At 37.8% G+C, this 12804-nt stretch overlaps 2 protein-coding genes across 9 annotated transcripts in view; both read right to left on the reverse strand.

Moving 5' to 3' along the window:
• Positions 741-3550, reverse strand: LOC109718670 (sugar carrier protein C-like). The gene is made up of 4 exons (XM_020245011.1): positions 3292-3550; positions 2854-3176; positions 1807-2436; positions 741-1458 (listed from the first exon to the last, which is right to left on the reverse strand). The coding sequence occupies exons 1-4, from the start codon at positions 3422-3424 to the stop codon at positions 997-999; spliced, it is 1548 nt and encodes a 515-aa protein (XP_020100600.1). The 5' UTR covers positions 3425-3550; the 3' UTR covers positions 741-996.
• Positions 5168-12804, reverse strand: part of LOC109718751 (vacuolar protein sorting-associated protein 18 homolog) — a 36449-nt gene continuing 28812 nt past the window's right edge. For 3 of the 8 annotated variants that reach the window (XM_020245149.1, XM_020245150.1, XM_020245145.1), the window contains 9 exons: positions 12321-12383; positions 12037-12167; positions 11405-11510; positions 10026-10214; positions 8802-9029; positions 7393-7548; positions 6313-6495; positions 5713-5829; positions 5168-5602 (listed from right to left, as the gene is read on the reverse strand). In XM_020245149.1, the coding sequence (XP_020100738.1) occupies positions 5423-5602; positions 5713-5829; positions 6313-6495; positions 7393-7548; positions 8802-9029; positions 10026-10214; positions 11405-11510; positions 12037-12167; positions 12321-12383 (1353 nt within the window). In that variant the 3' untranslated portion in view covers positions 5168-5422. The other 5 variants (XM_020245147.1, XM_020245152.1, XM_020245151.1 and 2 more) reach the window with 5 other exon arrangements.

Raw genomic sequence — 12804 nt, forward strand, 5'->3', positions numbered from 1 at the left:
CCTCGTTACAACGGTCGTTTCCGGAAGTGTTTGAAATGGCGAACAGTAAGCCCTCGTTACAATGGTCGTTTCCGGAAGTGTTTGAAATGGCGAACAGTAAGAACTTAAAAGTCAAAGATAGTTTCAGGAACGACGATTGGAATTGGAATAGGATTTTAGTTGACGAGGCTGGCATCTCGCAAGGGCTAAGTTCTAGCCTGATTGAGTTCAATGATAGGGTGTCCTGTCTCAAAGTAGAGCATGGACCAGACAATATACTCTGGCGATGGAACCCAGATGAGGAAACCAAAAATTTGCCCAAAGCAGACGAGATTTCCTCCGGTAAAGCCTATCTTTTATTAGATAATAATCTTCTATTTGGAACTAATTATTTAATCATCTTCCTAAAATTTCATTGTTATTGGAACCCATGCAATGCTTGCACAAATTTGATCCACAGAATTTTTTGAACCTTATTTTTAACTACAACCCATGCCATGCATGCAGCTGCCGATAAACATTTTCCTAATACATTCAACATTTTTTGTGCGAAGTATACTTACACCTATATATATTGAAGACTATACTAAACATTAATTCCATTATCGATCGGCAAAGACGGTGCACGCTCAACATTGCAAACAACAAAAATAACTCTCCCCTCTTTATTTTTCATAATTAATTATACAAATTAAGAAATAATGACTCTCCCCTCTTTATTTTTCATAATTAATTATACAAATTAAGAAATAATGCAAGTAACAAGTGAGCAGGGAAAGATTGGGCTAAAATATTACTGCTCGATTCAAATGGGAATGGTCCTTTTTGAACACAGAGATGTAAAAAAAGAAAATAATTAAGGCTATACAAGCTAAGTATCTTACATAGCCCAAATAATAATGACAAAATTTTTTCTTTCTTATAGTAGATGGAGCACGTGCTGGACTCATCAAATATCATAACCGATAACAAGTTGCATTCTCATTCAATTCAAACCAATTTGAGCGCGTCGACCGATCACGCACCGAACGTGCTAGTTTTCTTGCCAACATGGATATCATCGTCGGAGATGAACTTGCCCCAGAACCAATGCTTCTTCCATGCGAGGACCATCTCTTCAATTGGCACGTTCTTGGTCTCCGGCAGGAATAAGCCGATGAAGATGGTCATGACAAGCACCCAACCGCCGAAGAAGTAGAAGAGGCCGAACTTCAAGCGGCAGAGCAAGGTGAGGAATGCCTGTCCAATTATGAAGGTGAAGAACATGTTCACCGACACGTTAATGCTTTGGCCGGCGGATCGGATTTCGAGGGGGAAGATCTCGCTGGGGACCAGCCAGCCGAGGGGGCCCCACGACCACGCGAAGCCGGCTACGTACACGCAGATGAAGAGCACCACACAGCTCGCATATCCCCTGGATAGATTGGCACCAACACCGCTTGTCCCGAATTGGAATCCAATCAAGGTCCCCACAACGATCTGTACACAATTAAAGGAGGTGATTAAACATTAGAAGAATAGGAATGGTAACGCTACTTCATGCGATTTTGATCTGCTAATGTAAGAGTTGATCCTAAAACCATTTCCATCTAGCAAAAACAGTCACTAGCACAAAACTATATACAATGTTATCTACATATATGAATCATGGACGATTGCTGCAGGCCAATTCGTCGCTGCATGTGATCACCGAAGTGTCAAAGACAAAATACAACCTTATATATCTAGTATACTATTTTTTTTTGGTGGCGGAGGAAAAAAAAAGAAAAAAAAAGTTATCACGCACAACCTTATGTTTGTTGACCAGCCAACAACAAAATTTCATACCTGGCATATGAGCATTTGGGTGCCACCCTGTAAGAAGAGTGCCCTGCGGCCGACTCTGTCGACAGTGGCTATAGAGACAAAGGTAGCAAACATGTTGACGAGGCCTGTAATAACAGCGGACATGAGTGCGGCATCGTCTTCGAAGCCAATGGTCTTGAAGAGAACGGGAGCATAGAACATGATCACATTGATCCCGGTAAGCTGCTGGAAGAAGGGAATGAGAATAGCCATAGTGAGTGCCGGCCTGTACTTTTTCTCCAATATGTTCTTCCACGGGTGCTTGATGGTCTTTGACTCCTCACTTGCGGCCACAAGGTCATCATACTCCTCTTGAACGTCGTCGGTGCCACGGATCTTCGAGAGCATTGATCTCGCCTGTTCGGCATGCCCTCGCTCGATGAGCGAGTTTGGGGTGTCGGGGAGGAGAAGAGCGCCGAGGGCAATGACGACGGCAGGGACCGCGGCGAGTCCTAAGCTGACGCGCCAGCCCCAACCTCCGGCGATCTTCGCAGTTGCATAGTTGATGAGGTTGGCGGCCAAAATTCCGATCGTGATCATAAGTTGGAAGCCAATGTTGAGCATCCCGCGGAGTTTCGGCGGAGCCATCTCAGAGAGGTATAGCGGCACAGACTGCACGTTCAATTGGTTACGAAGTGGAATAATAATATGGAGAGTTTTTGTAAAGAAAGATTTTAAAACACACGGACTTTACCGTAAAATGTTACTATATATCTATGCTATTGTAACTTTTATGTTTAGAAAATGCCATGAAGTTCTAACAGATGGAACTCAATGGTTCACTTCTCAAAACCAATAAGATATTCCATCAATTAACAATATTAATTCTAAGTATGTTGTCAAAAACTTGAAAGTACCACCAAGTTCCGAAAACAAGGTTGTTAAATCAAACACAGCCCAGAGTTTAGGTAATAAAGTCAAAACTTTTGAATCTAAGATTCTCATTTCGAAACGCGCTCTGGTTATGCAATATCTTCTGATTTGTACCGAAGATATTATACTTATATGTTGGTGTTATGAATATGTTACCTGATTGGCGAAGCCAACGCCAATGCCGAGAAGGATGCGACCGAGGATAAGCATGAACACGCTCTCAGCTGCACCATTGATGACTGCACCCGCCAAAAAGGTGATGCCTCCACCAAACATGGACCACTTCCTTCCAAACACCCTCGTCACTGTCGCTGCGAAGAACGATGCTACCAATGCGGCCAAGTAAAGCGAGGATGTGAACAGAGTCAATAGCTCGCTGTCGAACTTGCAGTACTGATTCGTGCTCACATCCTCCTTCTCCTTATGGTACACGGAAGGAAAGAATTTTAGCAGGAACGAATCCATCGATGTCACTCCCCCTTTTTATTGGCATTCAAAGACAAATACAAAAACATATCCCTATTAGAAACAGGGAAAATACTGAAGCATACAAAAGGACGAGAAAACATCATTTGTATGATCTCTTAAGATTACCGGAAATGCCGAGATCATAGCCGAAAATGAGACCACCGGAGGAGGCCACGAAGCAGGTGAGGAATACAAAGAGCGTCATCTTGCCTGGGTACTCCTTCCCTCCGGAAGCACTGACGACTACACCGCCCGCCATTGGCTCGGAGTATCGAATTTCCTCTAGCTTTTGTAAGATAAGAAGAGGAGGACAACAGCAGGTTAATGGGAAGCCGAGAAGTGAAGAGAATGAAGAGGAGGTTATGATTTTGGAAAGCGAGGCGCAAGGCGTTCCTTATATAGATGAGTTGAGGTTGAGGGTGAGTTGAGGTGGCACAAATTTCCATTGTAAGACAATGGAATAGTCGGTCAGAGCGGAAAACAGCTCTTACCGTCCTAATTATAGCCTCCAAGGGTAGTAGATTTTAGTTGGCCGCTCTTACGAAAAAAAAGAAGAATCGAGCAACCGGGCTTTTGACTGTTATAGCTAATTTTGGCGCGGTGTAATATTCTTAAACCTGTGAGAGCTTGAAATTCTAATAAAAAACTAATCCCGCCCTTGTGATATCTAAAACTGGATTATAGGTATCTATTTACACCTGTTATTGCCCCGCATTTATCCTAATTTTAGACAAACAACAAATCACCTTATCTATAATCTATCTTTAGTCATCTATCTGAAATATCGTCTATCTGAACTAGATTGTCCTATCTGGTCGTCACAATCTACAGGTCATCTCCTGTCCGTTGTATTTAGGTGCTCCTCTTCTCTATGTTGAATGTTCTCTTCCATTTTTCTTAAGAAAAATAGGAGTATACAAGCTGTAGATAGAGAAAAATACATGTTTAAAGTGCTTCTACACCACCTTTTACGAAACTATGTTATTTATGAGAATTACATGTCTATAAATTCAGGAGCATCCTACAATTCTGTATCTAACATGCTGTAGTCGAACTGGAGGATGGTAGCGCCAATACTAGGAAAAGATCATAAAAAGGAAGACAGGTGCCAAAATAAATGAGGTTCCCGGTTAATTTTCTGGTGCATGAAGCTTCACGAGATTTGACACCTCTGCAACACTCCACATGAAATGCATTTGGAGGTTTCATTCTGGGGCATCAGCATTTCAGTTGTAAGAGCGTACTTTTGAAGAGAATAGAGCGACGCATTATACTTGCGACGCATTTTGACAAGCAGAGAAAAAAAAAAAAAAAAAACCAAACATACAAACTTGAACTGTATAATCTAATAATAAACAAGCGACCAAGATTACGTAACCGCATGAAAAGGGGGAAGGAGAAAGCAGAGGGTGCACGACGTGGGCGAAGTCGAAGATCCAGCAAGCAGCGTGGGTGTGTATCCAAAGCCATTTTCGCCTCCCTCAGCGGGAAGAAGAGAACCGAGGAACCGAACAAGATGAAGAGGCACTGCTTTTGTTTGTATTACTTCCCACATTCAAACCGCTCTAGCTAGGGGACGGCACTTGCGGTTTTGTGCGTAAATTATTTGATTTTACCAATAAACTTTAAAAAATCCAAATATTTGAACTGACAAACCAAAATCAAAACCAAACTAATTTTTTTCTAATTTGGCTCAGATTTGGTATTCCACACTAGTTGTTCAATTTTAGTCATGATATTTTCAAGCCAAATTAGATCGGTCCAGTTTCAAATTTTCTTGTCACCAAAACCTAAGGGAACAATGCCCACCCCTACCTCTAGCTTCAGAATATCTCCAGTCTGGTTCTTGTTCTTAAAAAGGACCACAAAGTTCAAACTAGGTATCCACACTGCACAAACACACAAAAAAGTAATAATAGCAATGAGAAGTCTATTTTTCTCAATAGTCTTTCAATACACGGTGAAATCAAGAAAGTGCGACTATATATGCTATTACCCAGAATTAAGAAACAACACCAGAAGTACAATTTGGTAGTGGATGATATATTACAACACGCAGTTGGGCTTTGCCTACTGCGCAGTCATCATACACATCTCTTCAACAAATAGATTTCTCTTTTTTTTTAATAAAGGCAAAATGTGATTAAAAATTGGAATGGTATCATATTACAATAAATCCAAAACAGGCGAAATAAAAATGAAGAAAAGAAAAGAAACATAGTCATAGTACAAAAAATCATATGGAACGCTCCGAGTTTCATATAGACATAGTCATGGGCAAAATCTTCTGCGCAGAAAAAACTTGCGGCCTGATCTGCCAGGAAGTCATTTGTTCAACCTCTTCGGGCACGATGAAAGGCAATGAGATCTCCCTGATCATCAGATCACCACAGAAGGGGCACTCGCTCGCCACTGCATCATCCAACTGTGACCTTAGCTGCCATGAGTTAAGACAAACAGTGAGAACATGATGGGGTATTAGCTCCACATGATACAATTACAGGTGCAATGATGCATCATGGTTTTGTAAATTATATTGATACTGACCTTATCAATAGAGGTCGTGCTTGTGACGGGCTCATCGTGCCCGCTGACACCTGAACCTTTTTGTGCCTTTGAGACAAGCAAACTAAGCTGCTTCTGAAGGTTTAGAATATATTCAGCCTAAAACAACAATTTGGATTAGATCATTGTGATTATTGTTTCCACTTCTACTACCGTGTAGTGATGTGATACAACTAAACAAAATAACATATTATTAAAAAAACATGGATTCAAACAAGATTAAAAACAAGCAGTCTAGATGGCCATATGTGCGTTGCATAAAACTAAGAAATTAAAAACTAAATATCCTATCAGAGAGAAATATGCAATTGGCATGACAATATTTATGAGGAACTGAAACTGTGTCATGACAAAGTGATAAACACTAACAAGAAACAAGAGAGCCACTTGAAAATTTAACAGAGATTGACAAGAGGGAACTGATTCTTGTAAATGCCTCCAGCCCTCCAGAGATAGATCCCATGTGCATGGCATTGTCTTTTTATTGGAAATGCACAACCAACAAATGACAAGTCAGCAGCGGAACTTTTTTTTTTTTAAAATCTAGATACTATCTCACAATTTTGTGGTAAAAGACAGTACATGATTAAATTTGTAACTAACTTGACTTTGGCTTGCGCATCGAGTAACATGAGCTATTAAGCATTGTGCATGAAAGGCATGACCACAAGGAAATATATAGAACGGCGCCATAGATGCCATTGATGTATAACTCCTTCCAATCTGTTGCAATGCTCCAGCAGTTAATATTTTGCACTCGCAAACCTGTTAAGTCAGTAGGAGGAAAATAAGACATTATACCAAAAAAAGTTGCAATATATGTCTCTGTATTGTGGTGAATGAAGAAGGTTAACTTGCTTGACTAGAATAAGAGGAAAAAAAAAAAAAATCATTCGATAAAATTATAGAGAAGGGAAGAAAGGGGAGAACCAGTCCCTTTATTATATAATCTAGGGGAAAATGTATAAATAGTCCCTCTACTATCACCCTGTTGCGTCTTGTTCCCTGAACTTCTAATCCGAACACTTAGTGCCTAAAACGTCAAAAAAACACAACTAATTTAATGACCATTTTACCCTTCTACCCTAATGACTTGCACATTTTGCTCTACTTCAAACATGGTTAAAGGTCAATTTACAATAAAAGTTTGACGTATTTTACCAATCAAAGACTATAAGTGCAATATATATGAAAGTTCAGGGATGAAAGTGTTCCATTTGAAAGTACAAGGACCAAGTTACAATACGGCGATAGTACAGCAACCACCAATGCATTTTAGTCCTAAAAGCTACTACAATGTAGTCCTTCCATGCTTCACCAGAATAGAATAGTACAACAATCGACTAGGCCAGAACAGAAATTTGGGAGGCCACAAATATGGAATTTAAATTAAGAAGACAAGTTCAAGACTACGTTCTCTGTTTTCTTTTTCTTTTCTTTTTTCAATCAACCAAAATAAAATGAACGTTGCTACTATTAAGTTCTCTAAAATGAAAAAACTAAAGACCCAATTTAAAACTCAACCAACAGGATATCAATCAATATTGAATGATGATATATTGTGTTAATTGAACACAATGCTAGCACATATTAAGTACCTTTTAGAATATAGGTCCTAGAAAGCAGGAAAAACAATCAGAATAAACATTAATGGACCAGTACCCCACATTCTTCTTCACGATCAATAACAGCATATCTCTGAGCCAAGGCACTAATATCACTCCTAATGTTATCAGCTCCGCGTGTGGCATCGTTCATCTCCTGTTTCAGTTTTTCAATCTGATTGTTGTAGTCTTTCAGTGATTTACAGATCTCCTCCTACATTAAAGAAAAAAAAAAAAACCTCTGCTAAGCCCTTGCAAATAAAAGAAGTTCGTATCTCAGTAACCATACTAGAATGGAAATTGAACTGCAGCAAAATCTGACCATGAGCTTACAAGAAAAAAAAAAATGAAATAAACTTTGAGGAATATCAAACTTTATGAGACTAACAAGGCTAAATTACATAAAATTTCCCTGTCAATATTCGCTTTTTCACTTTCCCCCCTGTCATTCAAAAATCTACATTTTACCCCCTTGAAAAATGAAAAATGTTCACAAGAGGGTACGGTGTCACAAAATGACCAAATTACCCAATATTGCTCATTCCGGTAGCGGAGGAGGGCGAGGCCGTGTGTCTAGACATGGATAGAGAGGTGGGAGAGGGCGAGGCGGCAGAGGGCATGTGTGTGGGCATAGATGAGGGTTTCAGAGGTATTTTGGGTATAAAAAATAAAATATAAATGGAACCCTAATTAAACACTGACGACAGTGGCCGAAGTGAACATTTTTCATTTTTCAAGGGGACAAAGTGTAGATTTTTGAATGACAAGGAGAAAAAGTGAAAAAGCGGGTATTGAAAGAGGATTTCCTGTAATTTAGCCGACTAACAATTATAAAACACATTGTCAAGTATGATTAAATAGACTAAAAATATTTCTAGGAATCACTCAATTGGTTCGAGCTGAAAAAACCATCATATCATTACTTCCATGGACGTGAATTTGTAATATCCTTCTTCTCCAAAGAATATTCACCATAAAATTATAATGCCCTTAATCAATTGAAACATGCAAGCTTTGTGATTTGGCAAAACCAAACAACAAGCAGAGAAAATTTCTTCTCTTGCATTTACAGAATTCAATGATAGAATAACTCTTAAATTCTTTATTTAATGTCTATTTACTCGTGATTATGGTTTTGATTCAAGAAAGGTCATTCCTTCAGTCATACATGAAAATGTGAGATTCTATAACAAGCATAATCCCAATCAACTTGCAAAGCATTACTAGCTCAATTGAATGCCTCGATCAAGTAACACCTTAAGGCCTCCAACCTCATCACATCCAGAAGACAAACCCAGTCAATAAAAGAAAGTGTGCTGAGAAAAGAATGAGCCTTTAAAGTGGCAGATTACCTACACAGATTTAAAAGCTTTGACTCTAAAAAATAAAATTATGCAATCTGACTTTCCAACAAGAGACAATCATAATGATAAAAATAATGAATGAAATTTAACAAAGAGATCATACTTTGAAGTCATCAATTAGCACAAAGTCTGGAAAGAATGGCAGGATGTCCTCAATCTTCAGGAGTTCTCCAGTCTCTGCTAGAAACGCAATAGCTTTCCTTATATTCTCCCTCTTAAAGCCTTTCTCTTGCTCAATGACATGTTTTGCGACCATAAGCCATAGTTTTTTCCTTTTGTCTTCATCATCTTCAACCTTGTCTGCTTCTGCCTTGGCAAGTTCTGGGTCTACCTAGAAAAAATAATTTCTAATTCATTGTAATAAAATTGAGAACATGCTGTTGAAATAATTACTTGAATCTTCATCTGAAATGGAAATACAAATTGAATCATAGAAGGAAATTATAAAAAAAACACTACCTTAAGCATCTGCTAATACATTTGTAACAAGCAGCATAAAAAATGTGTACACGACAATTTAACAATGTAAAGGCCTAAAATTGGTGAGGCATCAATACTGTATATTCCAAAACAATACAACAACTAGCACTATGAAATGTATGCGACCGAGGTAACTTGTAAAATTATATAGTCAAAGAATCATCTAGAAGGAACTGGCCGTTGATGAATCATACAAAACTCTGGTGTGTCCATTTTTATCAATCAACTTGCTCTTTTTCTTAATGCATTAAATAAGGTGATGCAACAGATGTTGTAGGTGAAGCCGATTAACATGATATGTTGATTGAAGCAGGTGAAGCAAAGGATACTATCTAAAAATTCCCTCTTTCCACCATAATTATTTAAAAACTGCATTCTGAAACAATACCTCAATAAGACTTAAAAAGAGCTCACAGTTAAAGAAACAAAATGCCAACGAAAGTCATCCTGTCCAAATAGAAGTAAATAGTAATCCTACAAATGCCCCCACTGAGACACTCCAGATTCAAAACTTACTCCTAGAGGACATGGCTTAATATGGGACGACATAATTCTATGAGACATTTACAGAAGGTGAGAAAATAGAAACAATAAGAAATCACAGATCATACAAGTTTGAGGACAAAAAAGCTACACAGCTGAATTTCCCAGACTCACAAGCAGTGGTGCACTTATCATAGGTTTATTGCAATCAAAAAGCTAGAACACATTTAACCTGATGAAGTAGATTGTAATAGCAAAGAAATTTGCGAATACCAAGCATCTAAATAAAGTATATAAGAAAAGGCTGTATAATTTAATCAACAGAGGATTACACTGACGAAAGAAAAGCAATAGAAAACCTTACCTGCAATGCAAGAGCCACAGCTTCTTCATGCATGGACATCATGCTGTAGATGCAAACACAAGAACGCATTCTCTTTTCCTTGAGGCATAGCCGCAATGCATATTTGGGATCATAAAAGAAATCGGGACCATTTGTTTGTCCTTTCCCAAACTTGGAATCCAAAAATTGTAGGAGCTGAGTCTCATCCTCCTGGATACGATATCACGAGATAATATCCATTAGTTCCAAAACCCACTCCAAAGCACAAAAGAGACATCAAAATGCTTTGCTATATGATTCTGAATTTGATCACATAACTTCTTTCATTGCATCACAAAGCGTATCTTGTATGTGCCTATGAAGGCATATTGTTGATTGCCGTGATACATAAGGATTAAGGAGGGTGAGAAAATTTAAGCTATATATGATGTATGAGATTTTTTGTTTAATACACTTGATAAAGCATTAAGTTAAACGACAACTACATGATGCAAGATTATGTCTCTGGTTAGATACTTTAGATATATCCTAAGAAATTTTTAATGAACTTTTATATCCTCAGGAGTCCTGAAAGTCATCTGCTTCTGAAACTTGTACACATTGGTTCAGAGAAAGGACAAAATAGAAAGGCAGATACACTACTAGCCATAAGGTTAATAAGTTTCCTGTTTTATTCTGCCTAAAGTTCCTGTTTTATTCTATCTGAGCCTTATTCCTTCACCTATATGTTTGAAAGCAATGATAAGCAGAGATATTCTTTTCATTTCTCTGTTCAGTAAGCAAGCAGTAAGAAGCAATTAGTTCATGATAGTCATTATTGATTCATTAGGATTTTTTTTTTTTCTTTGGACTCTTGAGGTACTTCAAAATTTCCAGACTAAAAAATAAAACTTCAGAGGACTTTATATCTCTCTGACATTTTCAAGAAACTCTGACTTTCCCAGTAAGGGTCCAAGTTTCTCAGTTAAAAGCTCGTCTCTTACATACAGATCCACCCTGCCATCAACTGTCAACTCTAAGTAATGAAAATTTATTCTTGGATGAAAAGAACCATTTTATCGTCATCTTCCACCTCTCTTCCATTCCTCACTTTGATCATCTTATGAAAGGACTGTACTTCTGAAAAATAATAAAACCTACCAACTATTAACTAAAATGTTTAATTCCACTCCTAATAGAAACTTAAATTTGCCAGAGATGTGCTACTCAAGATGCTTCAGCTTCACAGCTAGTGCACAAATACATCGATAGCCAATGTGACCACGCTCAATAAATTACAAATTGTCACGAGTTCAGTCAAAGATAAAAGAGTCAGGAAGAAAAGGAAACAAAAAAAAGAAGCGGTCCTCCATCATAAGGAATAGAATGATGTCAAACAAGAAACTAATAATAAGGCGAACCTGCTTGGCATATAAGGAAAGCAACAAATTATGCACTCCAGGATCTTCATTATGCAATTTCTTCACACAGAACTCCAAGTACTTAATGACCTCATGTGTCTCATTCCTGTAACCACAAAGTCAATAAGTCATTCTATTTCAAAAAAGGCTTGGTTACATCATACACTATCAAGGTGCACAAATGACAAAAAAACTAACTTTTGCAGGCCACAGTAAAATTCACTTTCAATAGTGCAAGATAGAAAAACCAAATTAATTTCATATTAGATCATTAGTCCTAGTGGGAGTAGAACAGGTTAGGAACAACTCAGCTTGCTTTCACATCCAAAATGTATGATGTGCTGGGGTAAAATGAGAGGAGATCTGGGCAAAATCCTTCAAGGACGTACGATAGGGAAGATAAATTAAGAAACTACATAGCTATTATACATTGCCAAAGAAAATAATTAATAAAAAACAAATTATAACCAGCAAAAAAAAATGTTAGTAATACTTTCCAAATGATGCCTGAGCAATACATGTTCTACTATAGGCAAAATACGTAAGATTGCATCGGTTGACATTGGAAATATTCTAAAAGCAATAGGAAAGAAACAAATTGGAGACATGAATAATGTTTGAACAATTGATACTTGGCATGTGGTTCACTTGCATAACGCATCATTGCTGCAATAAGTTTCCTGGGGTTCAAGTTGCCTGTATTCATCCATGATTCCACAGTCTCGTAAGCATCAAGACTAATCAAATCAGGGGCAAATTTATACTGCAAGAAATATGATAAACAATCAATGAAACAATTGTTTACAGTATATATCAGAATATTTACAAAATGAAAACCCAAGAAATTAGTTGATTCTGTATTTGCATGTTTGAGAAAATTAAAGACAAACTAAATCAATGGAACAAAATTTTGTACCTGAAGATCGATAGGTACATTCCGTCTCTGAAGGACTTCCAATGCTTTCTTTGCTTCTCCTTGCTAAATACAACAATAAAACCTATTAAACATCTGCTCACATCTAGAAGCATTCTAGTCATTATAATCAGTAGCTTCTATCTTCAAGATTTCCAGCCCTAAGCAACCATTCTAATAAAGCCATCATTATAATCAGTAGCTTCTATCTTCAAGATTTCAGCCCTAAGCAACCATTCTAATAAAGCCAGGTAGAATCACTGAGCATATCTATCTATATATATATATATATAGAGAGAGAGAGAGAGAGAGAGAGTCCGGCTACTATACTCTAATGAGTACGATCGCCCTCGTATTCATAAGTTGTTTTCGATAATAGGGCTTCCGAATCGACTATCCACACCGTTAAACGTTATCTAGAGCATTTAAAACGTGTAGAAATCAAATTTTATAATTTTTCGACATCATTTACCTTACAATCAAAAGG

Source organism: Ananas comosus, linkage group 12, assembly GCF_001540865.1.
Source record: "Ananas comosus cultivar F153 linkage group 12, ASM154086v1, whole genome shotgun sequence".
Lineage (NCBI taxonomy): Eukaryota > Viridiplantae > Streptophyta > Magnoliopsida > Poales > Bromeliaceae > Ananas > Ananas comosus.

Coding starts and splice junctions, on each gene's coding strand:
- LOC109718670 (XM_020245011.1), bottom strand. CDS start 3,424: ATGGCGGGCGGTGTAGTCGTCAGTGCTTCCGGAGGGAAGGAGTACCCA. Junction 3,177..3,291: donor CTATGATCTCGGCATTTCCG/GTAATCTTAAGA, acceptor GCCAATAAAAAG/GGGGAGTGACATCGATGGAT. Junction 2,437..2,853: donor GCGTTGGCTTCGCCAATCAG/GTAACATATTCA, acceptor TTGAACGTGCAG/TCTGTGCCGCTATACCTCTC.